At 46.8% G+C, this 19,176-nt stretch overlaps 1 protein-coding gene across 1 annotated transcript in view; it reads right to left on the bottom strand.

Moving 5' to 3' along the window:
* Positions 1-6,298: 6,298 nt before the first annotated feature.
* SORD (sorbitol dehydrogenase) overlaps positions 6,299-19,176 on the bottom strand; it is a 36,222-nt gene continuing 23,344 nt past the window's right edge. Inside the window, exons 5-9 of the mRNA XM_007467012.1 lie at positions 15,286-15,404; positions 12,415-12,480; positions 11,266-11,441; positions 7,542-7,663; positions 6,299-6,625 (exon numbers count right to left, since the gene is read on the bottom strand). Coding sequence (XP_007467074.1) covers positions 6,460-6,625; positions 7,542-7,663; positions 11,266-11,441; positions 12,415-12,480; positions 15,286-15,404 — 649 coding nt within the window. The 3' untranslated portion in view covers positions 6,299-6,459. The remainder of the gene's footprint in view (positions 6,626-7,541; positions 7,664-11,265; positions 11,442-12,414; positions 12,481-15,285; positions 15,405-19,176) is intronic.

Genomic DNA, 19,176 nt, shown 5'->3' with positions numbered 1-19,176 from the left:
CCTTGGGATGTAAGGTACAACATGATAAATATAATTAACACTGCTGTATATTATATATGAAAGTTGTTAAGAGAGTAAATTTTGAGTTCTCATCACAAGGACAAAATAATTTCTTCTACTCCAATAAAGATGTTAAAAAAAAAAAAGTAAAAAGGAAAGAAAAAAATTTTTTCCATTCCTTTAATTTTTTATCTATATGCGATGATGGATGTTCACTAAACTTATTCTGGTAACCATTTTATGAGGTACGTAAGTCAAACCATTATGCTGTACACCTTAAACTTATACAGTGCTGTATGTCAATTATCTCTCAATAAAACTGGAAGAAAAAAAGAAAAAAGTTAAAATGATGTGTATAATTACCGACATAGAAGGAATTTAATAATTTATTAAGTGAAAAAAATTGATTAAATGAAAACAAATGCAAAACAGTATGTGGAGGACAAATGACCCACTTTTGTCAACATAATAATGGATGGTATTTAGGGAATTCCCTGGTGGTCCAGTGGTTAGGACTCGGTCCTCTCATTGCTCGGGCCCCAGATTTGATCCCTGGTAGGGGAAATTAGGTCCTGCAAGCCACATGGTGTGGCCAAAAAAAGAAAAAACAATGGCATTTAAACAAAAATGGAGGGGGAACTATAAGAGATTAAGAGAGACTTACAAGACATCTACAAAACAGAAATAGACTCAAAGACATGGAAAGCAAACTTATGGTTACCAGAGGGGATGGCAGGGTGTGGGGAGGAGAGATAAATTGGGAGCTTGAGACTGACATAAACACACCACTGTATATGGTGTGTATATTAAAAATATTTTTTAAAATATTTATTTTATTTATTTATTTGGTTGTGCTGGGTCCTTGTTACGGCAGGCAGGCTCCTTTGTTGTGGCTCATGGGCTCCTTAGTGTGGAATGCTAACTCTTAGTTGCGGCATGCATGTGGGATCTAGTTCCCTGACCCGGGATCAAACCCGGGCCCCCTGCATTGGAAGCGCAGAGTCTTAACCACTGCACCTCCAGGGAAGTCCCTCAATATCTTGTAATAACCTATAATGGAAAACAATCTGAAAAAGAATTTATGTAAAACTGAATCACTTTGCTGTACACCTGGAACTAACACAACAATTGCAAATTAACTATACCTCAGTAAAAATAATGGTTGGACTTCCCTGGTGGTGCTGTGGTTAAGAATCCACCTGCCAATGCAGGGGACACGGGTTCAATCCCCCGTCCAGGAAGATCCCACGTGCCGCAGAGCGACTAAGCCTGTGCACAACTACTGAGCCTGCTCTCTAGATCCCACAAGCCACAACTACTGAGCCTGCGTGCCACAACTACTGAAGCCCGCGTGCCTAGAGCCTGTGCTCCACAAGAGAAGCCACCACAATGAGAAGCCCGCACCCCGCAACGAAGACTAGCCCCCGCTCACTCTAACTAGAGAAAGCCCGCACACGAAGATCCAGTGCAGCCAAAAAATAAACAAATAAAAAAAAGAGACCAAATCACTAAAAAAAAAAAAAAAAGTTAAAAAAAAAGACATATCAACCACGTGCAATGTGTCTGGATCCTGAGTCAGGCAAACCAAGTGGAAAAGGTCTTTTTTTTTTTTTTTTTAATAACTAGGGAAAGTTGCACTTTGATTTATTAGGTGATGATTGAAGAAATTTTTAATTTCATTAATGAGAATTGTGATGGTTTAAAAAGTCCTTATCTGTTATGGGTGAAAGTGGAAAAAAAGTAAGTAAAATATATTCCCATTTCTGATTATAAATACATGTACATGTTTTATATGTATAGAAATGCATGGGGTGGGGAGTTGGAAGGAAGTACTCCAACTTATTAGCATCCTTGGAGAACACATATGGCTGGTTTTCTTTGTTTTTACTTATCTGACTTTATTTTCTTATCAATGTACAACCTTGTGTAATAAGGGAAAGTTCAGTCACCGTCATCTCCTAGTGACTAGGGCACTGCAAACAGCTGACCCAAGGAACCTCTTGGGATTCCTGCCCGGGAGGAGATGAGACAGGGCTGTGTGAGAGGTGCCCCGGACTGGAGAACCCAAGGGTGCCTGTAGCTGGCAGTCCAGTGCATACAGAGCTGTGATGTCAGGGCAGGACCCATGGGACTTCAGCATCACCCACCTGAAGCCTGGAGCTGGCCCCAAGGGAGCTACTCTGCCACTGTGCCTCAGTGGTGCTAGACCCAGAATAAGCCCACCTTTGGCCCAGGCCCACCTTCTTCCCACAGCTCCCTCCTCACTATGGATGAACTGCTGGGCTCCCCCACCCCCAGCCAGGCTGTGCCTCTGCCTGCAGTCCTACATGTACCACAGAAAGGCCAACTGGTGATCACACACAGGGAAGTCACTGATGGGGCCAGACCTCCCCAGGCCCAGCTCTGGGCATGCAAACCCCCTGATGACCATACCTAAGAGCCCAGAGGACAGAGGCTTCTCTCCAACCCATCACCCCCAAGAAGCTCCCACAGATGGTAAGATCCACTAAGAAACCTCTTGGCAGGAACACCTTGCATACATCCTGTACCACTTTCAGGTGCCCAAGGAAGGAACTCAGTATCTGACTCAGCCAAGGCTTTAAGAGAGGAAAGCCAGGAGTGAGAAGTGGAGGCCGTCAGAGTATTGATGTGCTGCTTCACTACAGCAGTGGCTGCACCAGAGTACATCTGCTGTCTTCGAGGCACTTCCCTTGGGTAATGAGCTCCTGGCCAAACCACTTCACTGCTGCCCTCCCTGAGCCCTCAAGGACCTCAGTGTGTGGAGGCAGACAGCGAAGTTGGAGACCTGCCTACTACCCAGGGATGTGGGTCCTATATTTTGGCTTCTGTACTCCAAACTCAGACTTAGATCATGTGCAGAGGACAGTTCTGGGAAAAGGCAAATATCCAATAAATCCTGTCTCCCCCACTCCTAACCTCTGGCCCAACCAAGTTCCCATGGGTCTCCTTTGCTCTCCCAATGGGAGCAAAATAGGAACCAGGAAGGAAGAGGTAGGACTGTGCTACACAGAAATGAGACTGGGATGGCCTGAGGATCAGGGACTGGGGATCCAGAAGTGACTTCATATCAACATCCACTGTAGCCAAATGTGGATGGCAAGAGGAAGTGGCCAGAGCTGTGTCCCCTCTCTCCTTTGACATCTGTGGGGCAGCCTCCCCCTTGCCTGCAGGATTCTTCTTCCCAGCTCTCCACCCAAGCTGGGAGTGCTGGCTGGGTGGGGTTCTCAGTACTGACTGCTGCCACACATGTGTGACAGAGCACACAAAGGCCGGCAAAGCCACCCAAGCTTGGAGAGCTCGTGGGGAATTCATATTCTTGTTTCCGGAACTGATTCACTGAATCCACACTTACTGAACACTCAGTGGAGGTAGCGAGAGAACTGAATTACTGGGCTTCCTGCAGCCCCTTCCAAACAGTGGAGGGAACATTTCAACAAGGATGCAGAGGTTGGGGAGCCCCAGGGCTGGCTCAGTGCCACAGACTTGGGCCCTCTCGCCACCTGGAGGACTTGCTGGCAGCTCACCCACACCACTCCCTCTCCCACCAACCATGCTCTCTGCCCGTGCTTGGGAAGCTGTGAAACATCACAGTAGGTTGAGAGCGCGGGGGGATTTGGAAATGGAGTGTTCCCTGAACTGCTGTTTTCAATCAGCCCATTCACTCTTTGTGTAATTGCCCTCATGGAGGTATCATGAAGCCCATTTAACAGGCCAGGGAGTGGAAGCTCCAAGACACTGACTTAGAAGATCCAATCACCATTGTGAAATGTGTCACATGTTTTTTGTCCTTGATAGCCCTACCTTTCCAGGAGTCCCCACTGCAACTCCTCTTTTTCAGGCTCAGTGGCTTCCTCGCTCCACCAAATCACAATCAGAGGGAGAGTGGCTACTTGTGAATTTAACATAGTGAGTCCACCTCCTTCAGGGGCATTTCTATTGAAAGACTTCCAATCTAGAAAGGGAAGAGTCTTTCTCATTCCACATTCAAGGAACTTTGGGCATCACTGAGCTGGAAAGAGTTTCAAGAAAAGGGAGCTGGCAAGTTTGGCCCTACCTAAACAGGACTCAGAGAAGGAAGCAGTGTGGCTCCTGAGTGTGTATATGTGTTGTGTGTGGACTCAAGATCCCACCCTCCTCCAAAGATAACATGAGAAAAGCAGTGTGTGACCTTGAGCAAGTTACTTGATTTCTCTATTTCCTTAGTTGTAAAATAATTATATTTGGCTTGCTGTGAGGATTAGAGATCATTAAAGTAAAATTTCAACAGTCAATGAAAATTGTACTTGATGCAGAAAATGCATCACTCTCAAAAATCCCAGATGCTTCCTTTTGTGAAATGGGTAACCTAAGTTGATTCCTCCCTAAACAGGGCCACAAATGGTGGCAGCAGTAGAGTACTACAAGCAGAATTTGTTACCCACACCAATTTGAGGAATCCCAGGCACTGGTTACAGCCTTCCCTGGTCACAAGAAAACCAGAACCTCTTCAAACTCACCCTCCACCCCCAGCAGAAGTGAGGGATTAGACTGTAGCCCAAGTCATGTCACAGCTACTATATCCTCATTCTTGACTAGTAATCTCAAAGTCACAAATGGCATGATGTGATCTGGATCCAAATCTTACCCAGGAAAACCCCATGATTAAAATAGATAAGGTTGGAACTATCATTCAAACAGACAGAAAGGTACAAAGACCCTTACCTGCCTCTGAGAAGGGAAAAGGTTTTTCACTCATAATGACCAGAACTAAACAGACTGTCTAATAATCATCAGTGAGCTTTGAGCCTAGGAGGGCATGCTAACCCTGTGGGGTGGGTAAGACAAATGTACTGACCAAAACCTCCTGGGCTAGTCAGAAGTGTGATTTAAGGTCTCCCATGAGGATTCCCCGTGGCTGTCCTTAGGTAGGCGCCTCCTGGTTGCCTAGTGACAAAGGAGCCTTCAGTGGCTGCCTCTGAATGTGCAGAAGAGTGGGGGTGTGGCGCATTGGGAGGGCAATTCTTCACCTTGCAAGATAAGTTACACAGAATTCTCAAGAGTTGAGGCAATTCTTCAAGCAGCGCTGAAAAGTTCCTTGTCTACTTCTGCATTTGAGGGATGCAAGCTAGCTGTATCTCACATGGGATTTCAGTTTTATTTGCTTGGTTTTTAAATTATCCTAGAGTCCCTTATTCTTTTATCATCATACCAAATAGCACTTATGTCTAGAAGCACTGTGTCCTAAAGTAAAACTGTTCACAACATTTCACCCCCAACCCTGAGCTGCAGATTTTTGTGAAAATCAGGTTCTGGGCCAGTGAAGTCTTGATGAAGTTGTAAATGGTCTCTTCATAACTGAGCCCTCATCCCCCATCTGGCCACAGTCACAGTAGAACCAGGAACCCGATGGGCAGATTTCTCTCCTTATACAACTTCCAGGCACTCCAGGAAGAAGGGGAGTCCTGGCACCTACCTGCCAAGCTCTGCTCTACTTGCTGAACTTTGATCAGCATGAAGAGGTCATTCTGGCTACAAGTTCCCCCAAATTCCCCCTACCTGTGTGTTTCTTTTTTAAAATATTTATTTATTTATTTATTTATTTTGGCTGCACTGGGTCTTTGTGGCTGCACAAGGGCTCTTCTCTAGTTGTGGTGAGCAGGGGCTACTCTTCGTTGCAGTGCATGGGCTTCTCATTGCAGTGCCTTCTCTTGTTGTGGAGCACAGGCTCTAGGCACATGGGCTTCAGTAGTTGCAGCACGTGGGCTTAGTAGTTGTAGTTTGTGGGCTCTAGAGCACAGGCTCAGTAGTTGCGGTGCATGGGCTTTGTTGCTCTGCAGCATGTGGGATCTTCCCAGACCAGGGATTGAACCCATGTCCCCTACACTGGCAGGCAGATTCTTAACCACTGCACCACCAGGGAAGTCCCTCCCTACTTGTGGGTTTTTGTTTTGTTTTGTTTTTATTTATTTTTGGCTGTGTTGGGTCTTCGTTGCTGTGTGCAGGCTTTCTCTAGTTGCGGAGAGCGGGGGCTACTCTTCATTGCGGTGTGCGGGCTTCTCATTGCGGTGGCTTCTCTTGTTGCGGAGCACGGGCTCTAGGTGCGTGGGCTTCAGTAGTTGTGGCATGCGGGCTCAGTAGTTGTGGCTCGTGGGCTCTAGAGCGCAGGCTCAGTAGTTATGGCACACAGGCTTTGTTGCTCCACAGCATGTGGGATCTTCCCGGACCAGGGCTTGAACCCATGTCCCCTGCATTGGCAGGCAGATTCTTAACTAGTGCGCCACCAGGGAAGTCCCCCTACTTGTGTTTTTAAGGCACACCAACTCCTCTGTGTAAGCCTCTCTTTTTATAATGAATTATTTTAATTATTCTTACTACTTAAAAGAAACTTCCACCACTGCCCAGCCAACCACTCAACCCCAAGATGTTGAGAGTGGGGACAAGGACAGAGCCCAATTCATATCATGGATTCTGGTCCTTGGGGTCGCACTTGATCATGACTTTCAACCCCAATCCCTTTTTGGATGTTTCAAAGGCCTCCAGAGCTTTCTCCAGAGGAAACCGATGGGTGACCAAGGGCTTTACATTCACAGACTTGGATGCAAGCATTGAAATCGCCATCGGCCACCTGGAAAAAATCACAAGCATCACATTCAACCTTCAGGAGGAAAGAGGGAGGTTCCCAAAACTACCCAGCACAAGATAAGTTTGGCCACATTTGTTTCTAGCTCTGTGGTTCTGCAAGGTCACTTCTACAGGCCAACAATGGTGGAAAGGATCTTATGACTTATAATTCAGGAGTACAGAGTCTGTTCCCAAATGTCCCCCACCCATCTGCAATGTCTGCCATGAAGCCTAGAATTCCTTTGGCATGAAGGCATAAGGCATATGGAAGCCACTGTGAAAAGGCAGATAAGCCTCCAGTGGGGAAGCCCAGGATGATCCAATCATACCCTTTAGCAGCTTGGCTTGGCAGAGTTTACTGGAAAACTAGCACTCTGCTGAGGGAATGGTTACAGACTCTAAAGATGGGAGAAAGGGCCACTGGTGGGGAAGGTGGTCCTGGACAGAGTGCCCCAGCAGGGGAGAGGATGGACCCACAGAACATGAGGTGGGATTTATTAAGACCCTCTCACTTCCCAGGGTGGGACCTGGGGATCTGGAGTGAGAACCAAGGAACTTGAGTTCTTGCGGTTGTCCTGTTTCTCTCCTTCCCTTTAAAGGGGGAAAATGGAGATCTGGCCACTTAAAGAAATGGAAAAGAGAGGGCCTAGGCAATGAGTGGCAGACACCCAAGAAGAGCATGTTTCAAAATCCCGCTCCCTCCCTCTTCCCCTACAGCCCTATCAGCTCTGCCCTCCCATTCTTTAACCACAAGTGAATGCTCTATCTTTGGATCCTTATCATAACACATGGCTGTCAGTGTGGCCAGGGAGTGCACCTCATGAATAAACAGGCAGAGACTCTTGGTCCCAGAGGCCACCTAGGGCCTTCCCTGGACTTGCTGGCCACTCGCCACCCTGGCTCACCCACAACATACTCACGTGTTGCAGTATCGAAACACACCCTTGATGTCCACCTCCCTGGTAGCTGCGTGCACTAGGGGCACACTGGTCATCTCAGAGCCCAGCCCCACAAGCACCAGCGTCCCACCAGATTGAGTGGCCTGAAGAAGAGGTAAGAACAAGAAAACCAAGAAGATGAGAAAATGCAGACCCCACTCACAGTAGCACTGTTGCCATACAAACAGGTAAGTATCCAAAAATTTCAGAGTATGACTCCTTCTATATTGCTGGACTCTTCAGCATGTTAACCAAACTCAACAGAGCAGCAAAGTAGACAATGTCTCCTTTAAAGATCCTGAAATAATACACTTACCAGTGGAGGCACAGTGGGAGCATCTTCTGCTGTCCAGAACATCCCAGGAAACAGCAAAGGTTCTCCAGAGAGCAGTGAGAATCTCCCCTACAACCATCGCTGACCCTTCAGCAGCCACTGAGCATCTTTCAAATGTTTACTAATTCAGGGGGCATCTCTGGTGGCGCAGTGGTTAAGAATCTGCCTGCCAATGCAGGGGACACGGGTTCGAACCCTGGTCCAGGAAGATCCCACATGCCGCGGAGCAACTAAGCCCATGTGCCACAACTACTGAGCCTGTGATCTAGAGCCTGTGAGCCACAAGTACTGAGCCCAAGTGCCACAACAACTGAAGCCCACGTGCCTAGAGCACGTGCTCCACAACAAGAGAAGCCACCGCAATGAGAAGCCCGCACACCGCAACGAAGAGTAGCCCCGTCTCGCCGCAACCAGAGAGAAGCGCGCATAAGACAACAAAGACGCAACGCAGCAAAAATAAAATAAAAAATAATAATAATTAAGAAGAAAAAAAAAGCTTTACTAATTCAGTACCAGATGTTGGTGTCAGCCACTTCCTCCTCCAGAGTGCTCCCCACAAGACAGAGTGTCAAACCTCTAACGGACCACCTTCTTGGTTAAAAAAAAAAACTACCAAGCACTATACCAATGGGGAGGGCTATAGGACTTCTGTGGTTTAAAAACTGCCTTATATGTGCAGGCTGGCAATTAGAAATTTTTGTTCCAGAGACATTCTCCCAATGGTATCAGTCATAATGGATTCATCAGTTTCCTCTTTGAGTGGGCAGAGAGCAAAATTTTCCCCAACAATCTCCATATAACTTCACATGAGTGCTAGGCCTCTCCAGAGATTTTGGGGGGTCATTGTGCTCGATGCTGTGAGGGACAGAAAAATGGACAATTCATTCATGCTAAGTTTTCATTACAGTTAACAGCAGACAGCACTTACTGGGACCATTCTAAGTGCTGAACAATGGAGCAGTAAGACAGCAAACATCACAGCTTCTACCTCCGAGGGGAAGGATACACCCTGGAGAGAGGGCTGTAGTGTGGAGGTGACTCCCAGCATTTGTACTTTTGAGCTCTGGGACCCTAGATGGTGCTCTCTCAGCCATGGGTTCCTCATGTATGAGAATAGGATGATGCCTCCCCCTCAGCAGGGCTCTTAGGGGTGACAGTCACAGTGGCTGGCACTAGGATGGGCTCAACGTTTGGCATGTTTTCTGTTTTTATTGAAGCACAGTCACTTACAAATCACCTGTGACATATAAACACTGTCAGTAAGGGGGAGGGTATCTCACAACTGAAAAACATTGTCCTCATTGGAAAAGTGTTGGGGGAGGTGTTCAGAATCGTGAGGGAGCCACAGAATACACTAAGAAATTTTCCAGGAAAACTGTTGCCCATTCAGCACTTCCTCTCCACCTGGTAAGGAGGAAGAGGAACCTCTTCCAAACTGGTCATCCCAGGCTGCCAGGAGGCCAGTAGCTTATTGACCACAGGCAAAGGAAATCTCAGACCACTGTTTTGTTGTTGTGACTCCCACTCCAAGGAGATGACATCAATTCTACCCTAAGCATTTGCTATGTCTCCTCACAAACATTATTTAGACATCACATGGCAGAAAGGTGACTCTCAGGTATGTCCATAACGTGCCTCCACCTAACCTGCCCCTTGGCAGAGTGACCTGTAGCATTCTACAGCACCTGTCATGCATTATGCTCCACTCCCCACTCAGGGCAGGCACAGGCTTCAGGCTGCATAAGGCCCTTGTGTCACATTTACCTCCACGCCCACCTCAGGTAGCCTGGCAACTGGGCCTCCACCATCAATAGTTGGAGATATCAACTTGTTCTCAGATGCCCTCCAGGCAGGGCGCAAGAGGAAGGAAGGACTTGCACTAGGAAGCCATGTCTTTTACTTGCCTCTCTCTTGAGTGGGGGTCACTGACCTGCCGACAACTTGAAAACAGTAGATACACCTTACTGGTCAAGCCCTCAAGGTGTCTGGCAGAAAGCCAGGCACGAGGCAGGAACCCAAGACCTGCCATGGGTTGAACATAGCTCCACTGATCACACACAGACCCATCACCCTCTGGGTTTTGGTTTCTCTTTGCCCCTTCCCACATGGTGACCACTGACTGTCTCGGACAGTGGAGAAGAGAGCTGGCTGATTCCAGCTGGAACAAGGTTAGGGCAAAAGTGGCACCTGCTCCTGCCTCTCCCGCTGCTTCCTTGGCCCCTGGTGCCATATGCATCTTGGTAGGAGGAGGGGAAGGCAGCTCTGCCTGGGTGTGCCAGGCTTGAGGGCCGTGCCACACAGCTCGAGGGATCAGGTTTTCCCAGAATGTCTTGCACGGTGGACACTGCCCTTGTGTGTGACTGGCTGTGACTCAGAAGGAAGGAAGAAGCATGTGCTGCTGTGGGAAAGCAGTTTGGGAGACAGGGCAGGAGTGCCCAGCAGTGGCAGCTACCGATGCTCTCCCCAGCCCAGCCCCTCCCACCCTAGCACTGGTTCCTTGTCCCCTCTATCCCTTCCTCTCCAGAGGAGCCAGATGGAGTAAGGAAAGCCCAGGCACTAGAGCAGTGCGCTCAAGGCGAGTCACTGGGCCGCTCTCCTTGTAAAATGTGGAAAATGAGAACTCATTTTCAGGGCTATCATACAGATTAGGCATCATGTTTATAAAGCACACAGCAGAGGACACGGCCCACGGTAGAGCTTGGAATCTAGTTCTTATTCTTTTCTTCCTTCTTTTCCTCATACTTTGATTTCTCATACTTTGATTTACTCCTCCCTGCCCCTCCCCCTTCAACATCCCATAAATTACTGGTGGGTTGCTGAGGGGTAACTCAGGTATCGGCAGCTTATCTGTTCCTAATTCTGGGAAAGGACAGTAGTAGACAACTGTGACACTGAAATATCACCTCACCTTTGTGACTAATAATTAACGACTGTTAGTTTGTATCAATGACTCAAAGACTACAGTTTTCCTCAATAAAGCAAGACAGGGATTTCCCACACTCAACTAAGGCATGCTTCCTTGTTCCTTCTGTTGATTTTCTTTTTTAACAAGAGCACTATTTTCATATCACAGATGTGATCATAACAGCAATCCCATCCTAAAGGTATGGGTCACTTAACGTCTTTCAAGGCCCATGTATATCTGTTACCTAGTTTGAATTTCACAATAACCCAATGAAGGTGTTAGGGAAATGTCACTACCTCCACAAGAGAGATAAGAAAGCAGTTAACAAGGAATGACCTGGTGCGGGGAGGGCTGGTCAACATAGCAAATCAGTGGAGAAGCTTGATCCTAGGAATCCTACTTGGTTCACTACCCTGTGCTGATTCCCTGAAGCTGCCTACCAGCTTAGCTACCCTTATTCCACTCACGTATATGCCCGCCTGGATGGAGGTCTCCACCCCTGTGCACTCGATGGTAACTTCTGGCTTGCACCCCAGCAGGCCTTCCACTTTATTGGCAATTTCCTGCGGGCTCTCGTTGGAGATCTGGAGGAGGAAATCAGCTCCAACTTCCTTGGCTTTAGACAACCGAGAGGCTGACAGATCTAAAGTTGAACAAAAGTTTCTTTCAAACTGAGAAACTGGATGGTGGATTAGGGAGAAAAAATGAAGGTGCAGATTCCGATGGCAAGGAAGCTCTGGTGTAGTGATGGTGTCGCTGAGCCCAACACACATACTCTCTAAACACACTCTCACACATAATCTCTTAGATAACTTCTCAAACATCCACATCCTTCTACATCCCCATACACCCTCATACATACCACACAGCTACACACATACTCTCTCACCTTCTTACACAAAACACGCAATGACACCCTTCTGCATCCCCACTCCCCTCATATATCCCCAACACCCCATACACCACACAACTCTACGTGCTCAACCACACACTCTCACATATAACCTCTCCTCGTACATACAAACATTCTCAGATGCATTATACACACACACATTCTCTCTCACAGATGCCTTCTCCACACACACACACACCCTTCTATACCCCACACGCTTCCATCATACCACGCTGCTCCACACACACATACCCACATGTCCTGTCAGAGAACCTCTCCTCACACACACGAGTACATGTCTCTCACTCATACCACATACCTCACACATAAACATCCTCTTATAAACACATCACATACCCCACTAACACCACATCACACACACACACGCACACACACCCTCTGAGCTTGGTCAAACAACCCAAGGGCTGAAACTCTTCTTAGGACCAAGTGGGCAGTATAAGCATCTGAGGTCCACACATAAAGAGCCAAGTCCTCTTCTCTGCAGCAGCCACCCTCTCCCAGGAGCTTCGAAAGAGTCTCCTCCTCAGCCCTGACTTGGTCATCTCCTGGGTGGGCTTTTCAACCCTGGAACCCAGAAGAAAAGAGCAGGAGCCTCGTTAGAAACCCACTACTCCAGGAAGGGAACAGGTCTCATGCCCCTGCTCCAAAACTGTAGGCCCAGCTGCTTCCATCCCAAGGAGATTTAAAAAGAAGAAAACCTTACCAGTCACCACCACTTGAGATGCACCCATTGCTTTGGCCACGAGCAAACTGACCAGTCCAATTGGCCCTAAATAAAGCAAGAAATAGGAGACATTTGTGAAATATCAAACACCAGCTCTCCCCCTTGTCTAGGCCATGGACAGGAGCTGTATCTTTTGAGTACCTCTAGCATCTATCCCAGTGCCTAACATATAGTGAGACCTTAACAACTGTTTGTTGAATGCATGAGTAAATGAGTGCATGAGGGATTGTCCTCTACCTAGAATCTGCTCCCAGTGCTGGGCTCCTGTTCTCTCTTTGACCCCCTACCTTCTTAGAACCCAACATGCCTCCCCAAGGTGAGATGTGTCCTTTCAGGTGCCCTCTGAGGACCACGTTGGAGGGTGTCCTAGGTTGACCCAGCTGCTCAGGCAGCTCCAGGATGTCCAGGTGCCTGAGAATCAGCCCAAAGACCACCTGCTTCCCCACCTTATAGGCACACTAGATGGTTTTAACACAAAAACCAAACCACAAATAAGGCTATGCAGAATATCTTTGAGGACTTGCTTTTCGGACACTCCCCTTGAGAATAATTTAGTGAGTTCGCACAGAAAGCAAAACACTGAGAAATACCTGAAATAACCAACAAAGGGGTGATTAGTTAAGTAAACTACAGAAGGATACTAAACAGCTATTAAAAATTATGTGTCTAACTCTTTTATCTAATGACATAGAAAAATGTTCACAGTATATTAATTTTTTAAAAGAGTAGGTAAAATGAAGCATATTCAGGATGATCTCATGAATTAAACAAACAAAAACCAAACTGAAATATTCTACACCAAACTGTTAACAGTGGTTCTCTCAGGCTGATGGGTTGTGTGTGTGCACATGCGTGCAGGTGTGGTATGTATGAGTTAACTTCTTTTTCTATGGCAAAAAAGTATTACTTATGCAGAGTTTTTAAAAAAAAAATCGGTCATGTGACTCCTACAGTCTGCTGGCTCACTGAGGCAAATCTTCTACCCCCATCACCCTGTTTAGGAAGCCCTGTAGTCACTTATTTGGCCCTGCCAAAGAAAATCAGTCACAAAGTGTATGAGGATTAACTCAAAATGGATTAATAACTTGAATATAAGACCTGAAACCATAAAACTCCTAGAAGAAAACATAGGCAGTAAGCTCCTTGACATCAGTCTTGAGTTTTTGGCTTTGACACCAAAAGCAAAGGCAATAAAAGCAAAAATAAACAAGTGGGACTGTATCAAACTAAAAAGCTTCTGCACAGCAAAGGAAACATCAACAAAATGAAAAAGGCAACATGTTGAGTAGGAGAAAAATATTTGCAAATCATATATTTGATATGGGTTAATATCCAAAATATATATAAGAACTTGCAAAACTCAATAGCAAAAAGCAATATGATTGAAAAATGAGCAGAGGATATGACTAGACATTTTTCCAAAGAATACATGCAGATGGCCAAAATAAACATGAAAGGATGCTCGACATCACTAATCAGAGAAATGTAAATCAATACCACAAAGAGATATCACTGTACACCTGTTAGCATGGCTATTATCAAAAAGACAACAAGTAACAATTATTGGTGAGGATGCAGAGAAAAGGAAACCCCTATGCACTGTTGGTGGGAATGTAAATTGGTACAGACACTACAAAAAACAGTGTGGAGATTCCTCAAAAATGATCCAGCAAGTCTACTTCTACTCAGAAGTGGAATTTTAACCAAAGAAAATAAAAACTTACTCAAAATGTTATCTCCACCCCCATATTCACTGCAGCATTATTTACAATAGCCCAGACATGGAAGCCACCTAAGTGTTCACCAATGGATGAATAGGCAGAGAAAATGTGGTGTGTGTGTGTGTGTGTGTGTGTGTGTGTGTGTATAAAATATTCCATAGATATGAAGAATAGATATGGAGCTGAGCTCATAGATATGGAGAATAGATTGATTGCCAGAGGTGGTGGTGGCAGTAGTGAAATGGATGAAGAGGGTCAAAAGGTACAAAGTTCCAGTTATAAAATAAATAAGTCCTGGTTATCTAATGTACAGCATGGTGACTATAGTTAATACTGTATTGCATATATGAAAGTTGTTAAGAGAATAGATCTTAAAAGTTCTTATAAGAAAAAAAATTTTATAACTGTGTGGTGACATACGTTAACTAGACTTATTGTGGTGATCATTTGGCAACATATACAAATATCAAATCATTATGTTGTACACCTGAAACTAATATAATGTTATATGTCAGTTATACCTCCATAAAAAAATAAAAGTGTATGAGGAATACCAGATCACACCCACAAGGAGTGAAGCATATTGTTTGGGTCACCAGAAGCAGTTAGAAGCCTAGATGATTCAGTCTGAGGCTGCTAGGCTTGTTCAAGCGACTGGAAGCAAGGGAGGAAGAAGGCAGCTAGCTGCAAGCCAATGTGGGCAGAGTGCTGACTCACAGTGGGCTGGACCCCACTCCTTCTGCTGGTCATAAGCATGGGCCGCCTCATTCTGTAAGGACCAGGAGACCAGTTCACTAGGATGATTTGAAAGTTCCAAAAGTTGCCCTTCCCTTTACTACCAAAAATATTTCCCTAGTTTCCTGTCAAGGGTTGAAAAATAATCCCAAATTGCATTCTTTAAGTGAACAAAAGGGTTATGTTGCCTAGGAAATAACATTGGTTACTACCATGCCTGCAGATATTTATTTAGCAAAGTGCGTGTCATTGAAGGAATGGGACACTGTGATCCTCCCTAACCCGGAAAGATTCTAGGACCAATTTCAGCCCTTGGAGGGGGAATGAAATGGGCAGAGGGATCCCCACATTCCCCTTTAATGAACTCACAACCAGGGTGTCATCTGTTTCTTACCAGCTCCGCACACAAAGACCTTGTGCCCCAGGGTGACTCCGGCTCGCCGACAGGCATGGATCCCCACAGACAGTGGCTCAATCAGGGCCCCTTCCTCAAAGGTGACATTGTCAGGAAGTCTGAGGAGTCATTCAACACACTTAATTAGTCCCTCCGGGTTAACAGCAATAACAATAGCTAATATTTATTGAGCTTTAATTTATGTGCTGGGCAATGTGCTAAGCAATTTACATACATTCACTCATGTAAATCCTCAGAATAGTTCTGTGGTCGATATTATTATTCCCATTTTACAGATGAGGAAACCAAGCCTTGGAGGATTAAATGACTTGCTCCAAAAATTCAAAACCAGTGAGTATTGAGAGGCTTAAAGGGTTTGAACTGGAAGCCAGATATGTCTGATTCCAGAGCCCATATCATACTGCTCCCCTCTGAAAATGCTATCCAAGATAAAGTGTGGTGTGGCTGTCATTCATAAATGAAAAGTTCATTTCACAAGGGTTTAACTTAACACCATTCCAGCATTTCATCTGATTCTCAAATTTATAACCTTTCTGGTTTTGTTTTAGTAAACAATCCAGACTATCAGCAGCTTTGCGAAACAGTGATTAGAAGCTGACTTCATTCTGTACATTGTCTTCCATATTACACACTTCAGAAGAACCATATCTGATAGCAGCAGCTGCCTGGCTGTCCCTGGATTGGTTAAGCAGATTAAATGCTGTGTCACCTTTGCCACTGGGTTCTTGGTTTTCACTTCCCTGTCCACTGGCACCTTGACCCTTTTAACCATCCCACTGATGAAGACAGCAAATATTTGCATAATGCTTTATAGATTTAGAGAGCTTTCTCCTCCATATCTCATTTAATCCTTACCATGAACTTGTCAGGCAGGAAGGGCAGGCTTTGTTGGTGGTGGTAGTTTTTTTTTTTTTTTTTTTTTTTGGCCACAAGGCTTGCAGAATCATAGTTCCCAGACCAGGGATTAAACCCAGGCCCTTGGCAGTGAAAGCCCAGAGTCCTAACCACTGGATTACCAGGGAATTCCCGGACAGGCTTTGTTTTAACCTTTATTCTACAGAAGCAGAACTGAAGCTGAAGACATTGAGAGACTTGCCCAAGGTTACAAGGCTAGTGAGCAGAAGAGCAAGACTTAAACCCAGATCTCCTGATTCCATATCCTCTGCCTGTCCTGCATTGGCTGCCTCTCGGTACAAGCAGCTCCGTAGTTAATATCTAACTTCTGCTAGCTCCCCACTGCCCCGTATTTATTCAGCACATCCACAACCTCCACACGCAAGAACGTGAAAACCCCAAGTTCCAAAAAGAGAAAAAAGTGGCAGCCAAACCATGTGCTGATCCCCATGATCCTTCTGTTCCTGATCCTCCACAGAATAAATAACAAGGCCTGCATTTGGCCTGACTGGTGCCCACCACCCCTTTTATCTCCCCTCCCCTCTGCTTCTCTCACATCATTTCCCACACGCCAATCCACTCTCTTGCTCTGACTGTTGTCATCATCCCTTCTACCCACCAAACCTACCCCATGAATTCCAAATAAGGGGGAAGAGTTTGAAGTGAAATAATGAAGATTCCCAAACTCTCTCAAGGCCCCCCAGTCACACACCCTCTTTCCGACAGTCCTGCCTCTTCACATTTGGGCCTCCCCCAAAGCTGGTGCTGGGGCTAAACTGAGGGTGGCCTGTGGTCAGGAACTGTGTGCTCCTCTCATCTTCTGCTCTGACTTCCCTTTGGAATAAGAATACCAGGGAGAGGGCCTCCGTGGTGGCGCAGTGGTTGAGAGTCCGCCTGCGGATGCAGGGGATACGGGTTCGTGCTCCGGTCCGGGAGGATCCCACGTGCCGCGGAGCGGCTGGGCCCGTGAGCCATGGCCGCTGAGCTTGCGCGTCCGGCAACGGGAAAGGCCACGACAGTGAGAGGCCCACATATCGCAAAAAAAAAAAAAGAATACCAGAGAGAAATGGGATTGGGGATGGTGATGAGAGAGGATTGTTATGTGGGAGATTATTCCACTGATTAGGCAGATGCTGCCTTATCACACATGCAGCCGTAGCCAGAGTTCTGGGGTCCAGCCCTTTGCCACTGACCTGGGGAGAGTTACTGGGTCCTCCCACCCCAACCTTGTTCAGTGGAGGTTGAGGGAAAGGGGATGAGATTCTTCCCTGCCCTAACTGTTCATGATTTTATAAACGCCAGAAAATGACAAAGCAACTTGGTGGTTTTCACAATGGGATTCAGGAAATAGGAAAAAGGGTTAAAGAATGATCAAGGGCTTCCCTGGTGGCGCAGTGGTTGAGAGTCCACCTGCCGATGCAGGGGACATGGGTTTGTGCCCCAGTCCGGGAAGATCCCACATGCCGCGGAGCGGCTGGGCCCGTGAGCCATGGCCGCTGAGCCTGCGCGTCCGGAGCCTGTGCTCCGCAACGGGAGAGGCCACAACAGTGAGAGGCCCGCGTACCGCAAAAAAAAAAGAATGATCAAGAAGCCAAGGGGGAAGCAGGAAGACAGAAAGAAAATAAGGTGGGTCGGAAAATAAAGAAGGTGTGGCAGTGTACAAATCCACACAAAGAGAAACCAGAGAGAAGGGTGTAGATCCAGGGCTGGGCTGAGGACATAGATACAAAGTACCCCAGGAGAAGAGGAAAGGTAGGGGTCGCATGTCCCCTAGAGGCCCTCCACAGCCCTCCCCTTGCCATTGCCAACCAGAACACTTCCTCCTGCACCATTCCCTGCAAACCACTTGTACCCCCGACCCCTGACCCCGATTCCCAGTGCAAGGCTCCTTTTCAGGCCTATCCCTGTAACATCCCCCAGATTCAAGGCCATAGCTACGACACATCATGGCACTGTTTACTGAGCTCCTCTTCAGTGCCAGGCCTCGTGCTGAGTACTTGATATGCTTTTCCCACTGAATCCCATCACTAATTCTATGCATTTCATCATGGCGATGCTATTATTTCCATTGCACAGGAGATTGAGGTTACAAAGTTTAAGTACCTTGCTCAAGGTCACACAGTTGGCAAATGGGAGAGACCAGTGGTTAGTCTCAAGCTTTACCGCCATGCTCTTCTGCCTTCCACGAAACACTTGTTTGACACTTTGACTTGGAAAGGACCCAGAAAAAGTGGGAAGATTCAGGAACCACTTGCTCAAAGGTGGACTCTGCGCAGGTAAACTGCTCTCTCCTAGAGTGCTGACTTTAACTCACCACGAGGTCCCTGGCCTGTGACTCCTCTCAAGGCTTCCAGTAGACACTAGAAAACTCAGATCTGTCAGACCGCCCCTGTGACTGGCACCTGGACTTCAAAAGACAAGCCCCATCCTGGCCAAAAGAGTCACTGCCGGGGCCAGGCTGGGGTAGGAGGAAAATGCGCCTGGTCGGTTCAGAAGGAAAGCAGCATCCCAGAGCTCCATGGGCTGGGGCCCATGCAGAAGGTATAGCACTCTGCTTCTGCCAGACACAACTTCCCCAAATCACTTTGAGAGTTGAGGTAGGGTAGTGAGCACAGGGCAGGAGCTTGAGAATCACAGCCACCCCAGCTTGACTCCTGGTTCTGTTCTGTGTTGAAGCCAATTAGCCAGTTAGCTTTCTCCTGCCTCTGCTGACTCTCACACAATACTGCAATACTGGTGCCCACCTCGCCATTACAGTTATGAAAGTTAAATAAGGCATGCAAAGCACTTATTAGCACAAGGCCAGGCACCTAATAACAATAATTGTGGGGACATCCCTGGTGGCACAGTGGTTAGGAATCCATCTGCCAATGCAGGGGACAAGGGTTTGAGCCCTGGTCCGGGAAGATCCCACATGCCACAGAACAACTAAGCCCGTGCGCCACAACTACTGAGCCTGAGTGCCACAACTACTGA

This window comes from Lipotes vexillifer, unplaced genomic scaffold, assembly GCF_000442215.2.
Source record: "Lipotes vexillifer unplaced genomic scaffold, Lipotes_vexillifer_v1.1 scaffold1010, whole genome shotgun sequence".
Lineage (NCBI taxonomy): Eukaryota > Metazoa > Chordata > Mammalia > Artiodactyla > Lipotidae > Lipotes > Lipotes vexillifer.
Note: the sequence above shows the minus strand (reverse complement) of the source record. Positions and strands in the feature narration are given on the sequence as shown.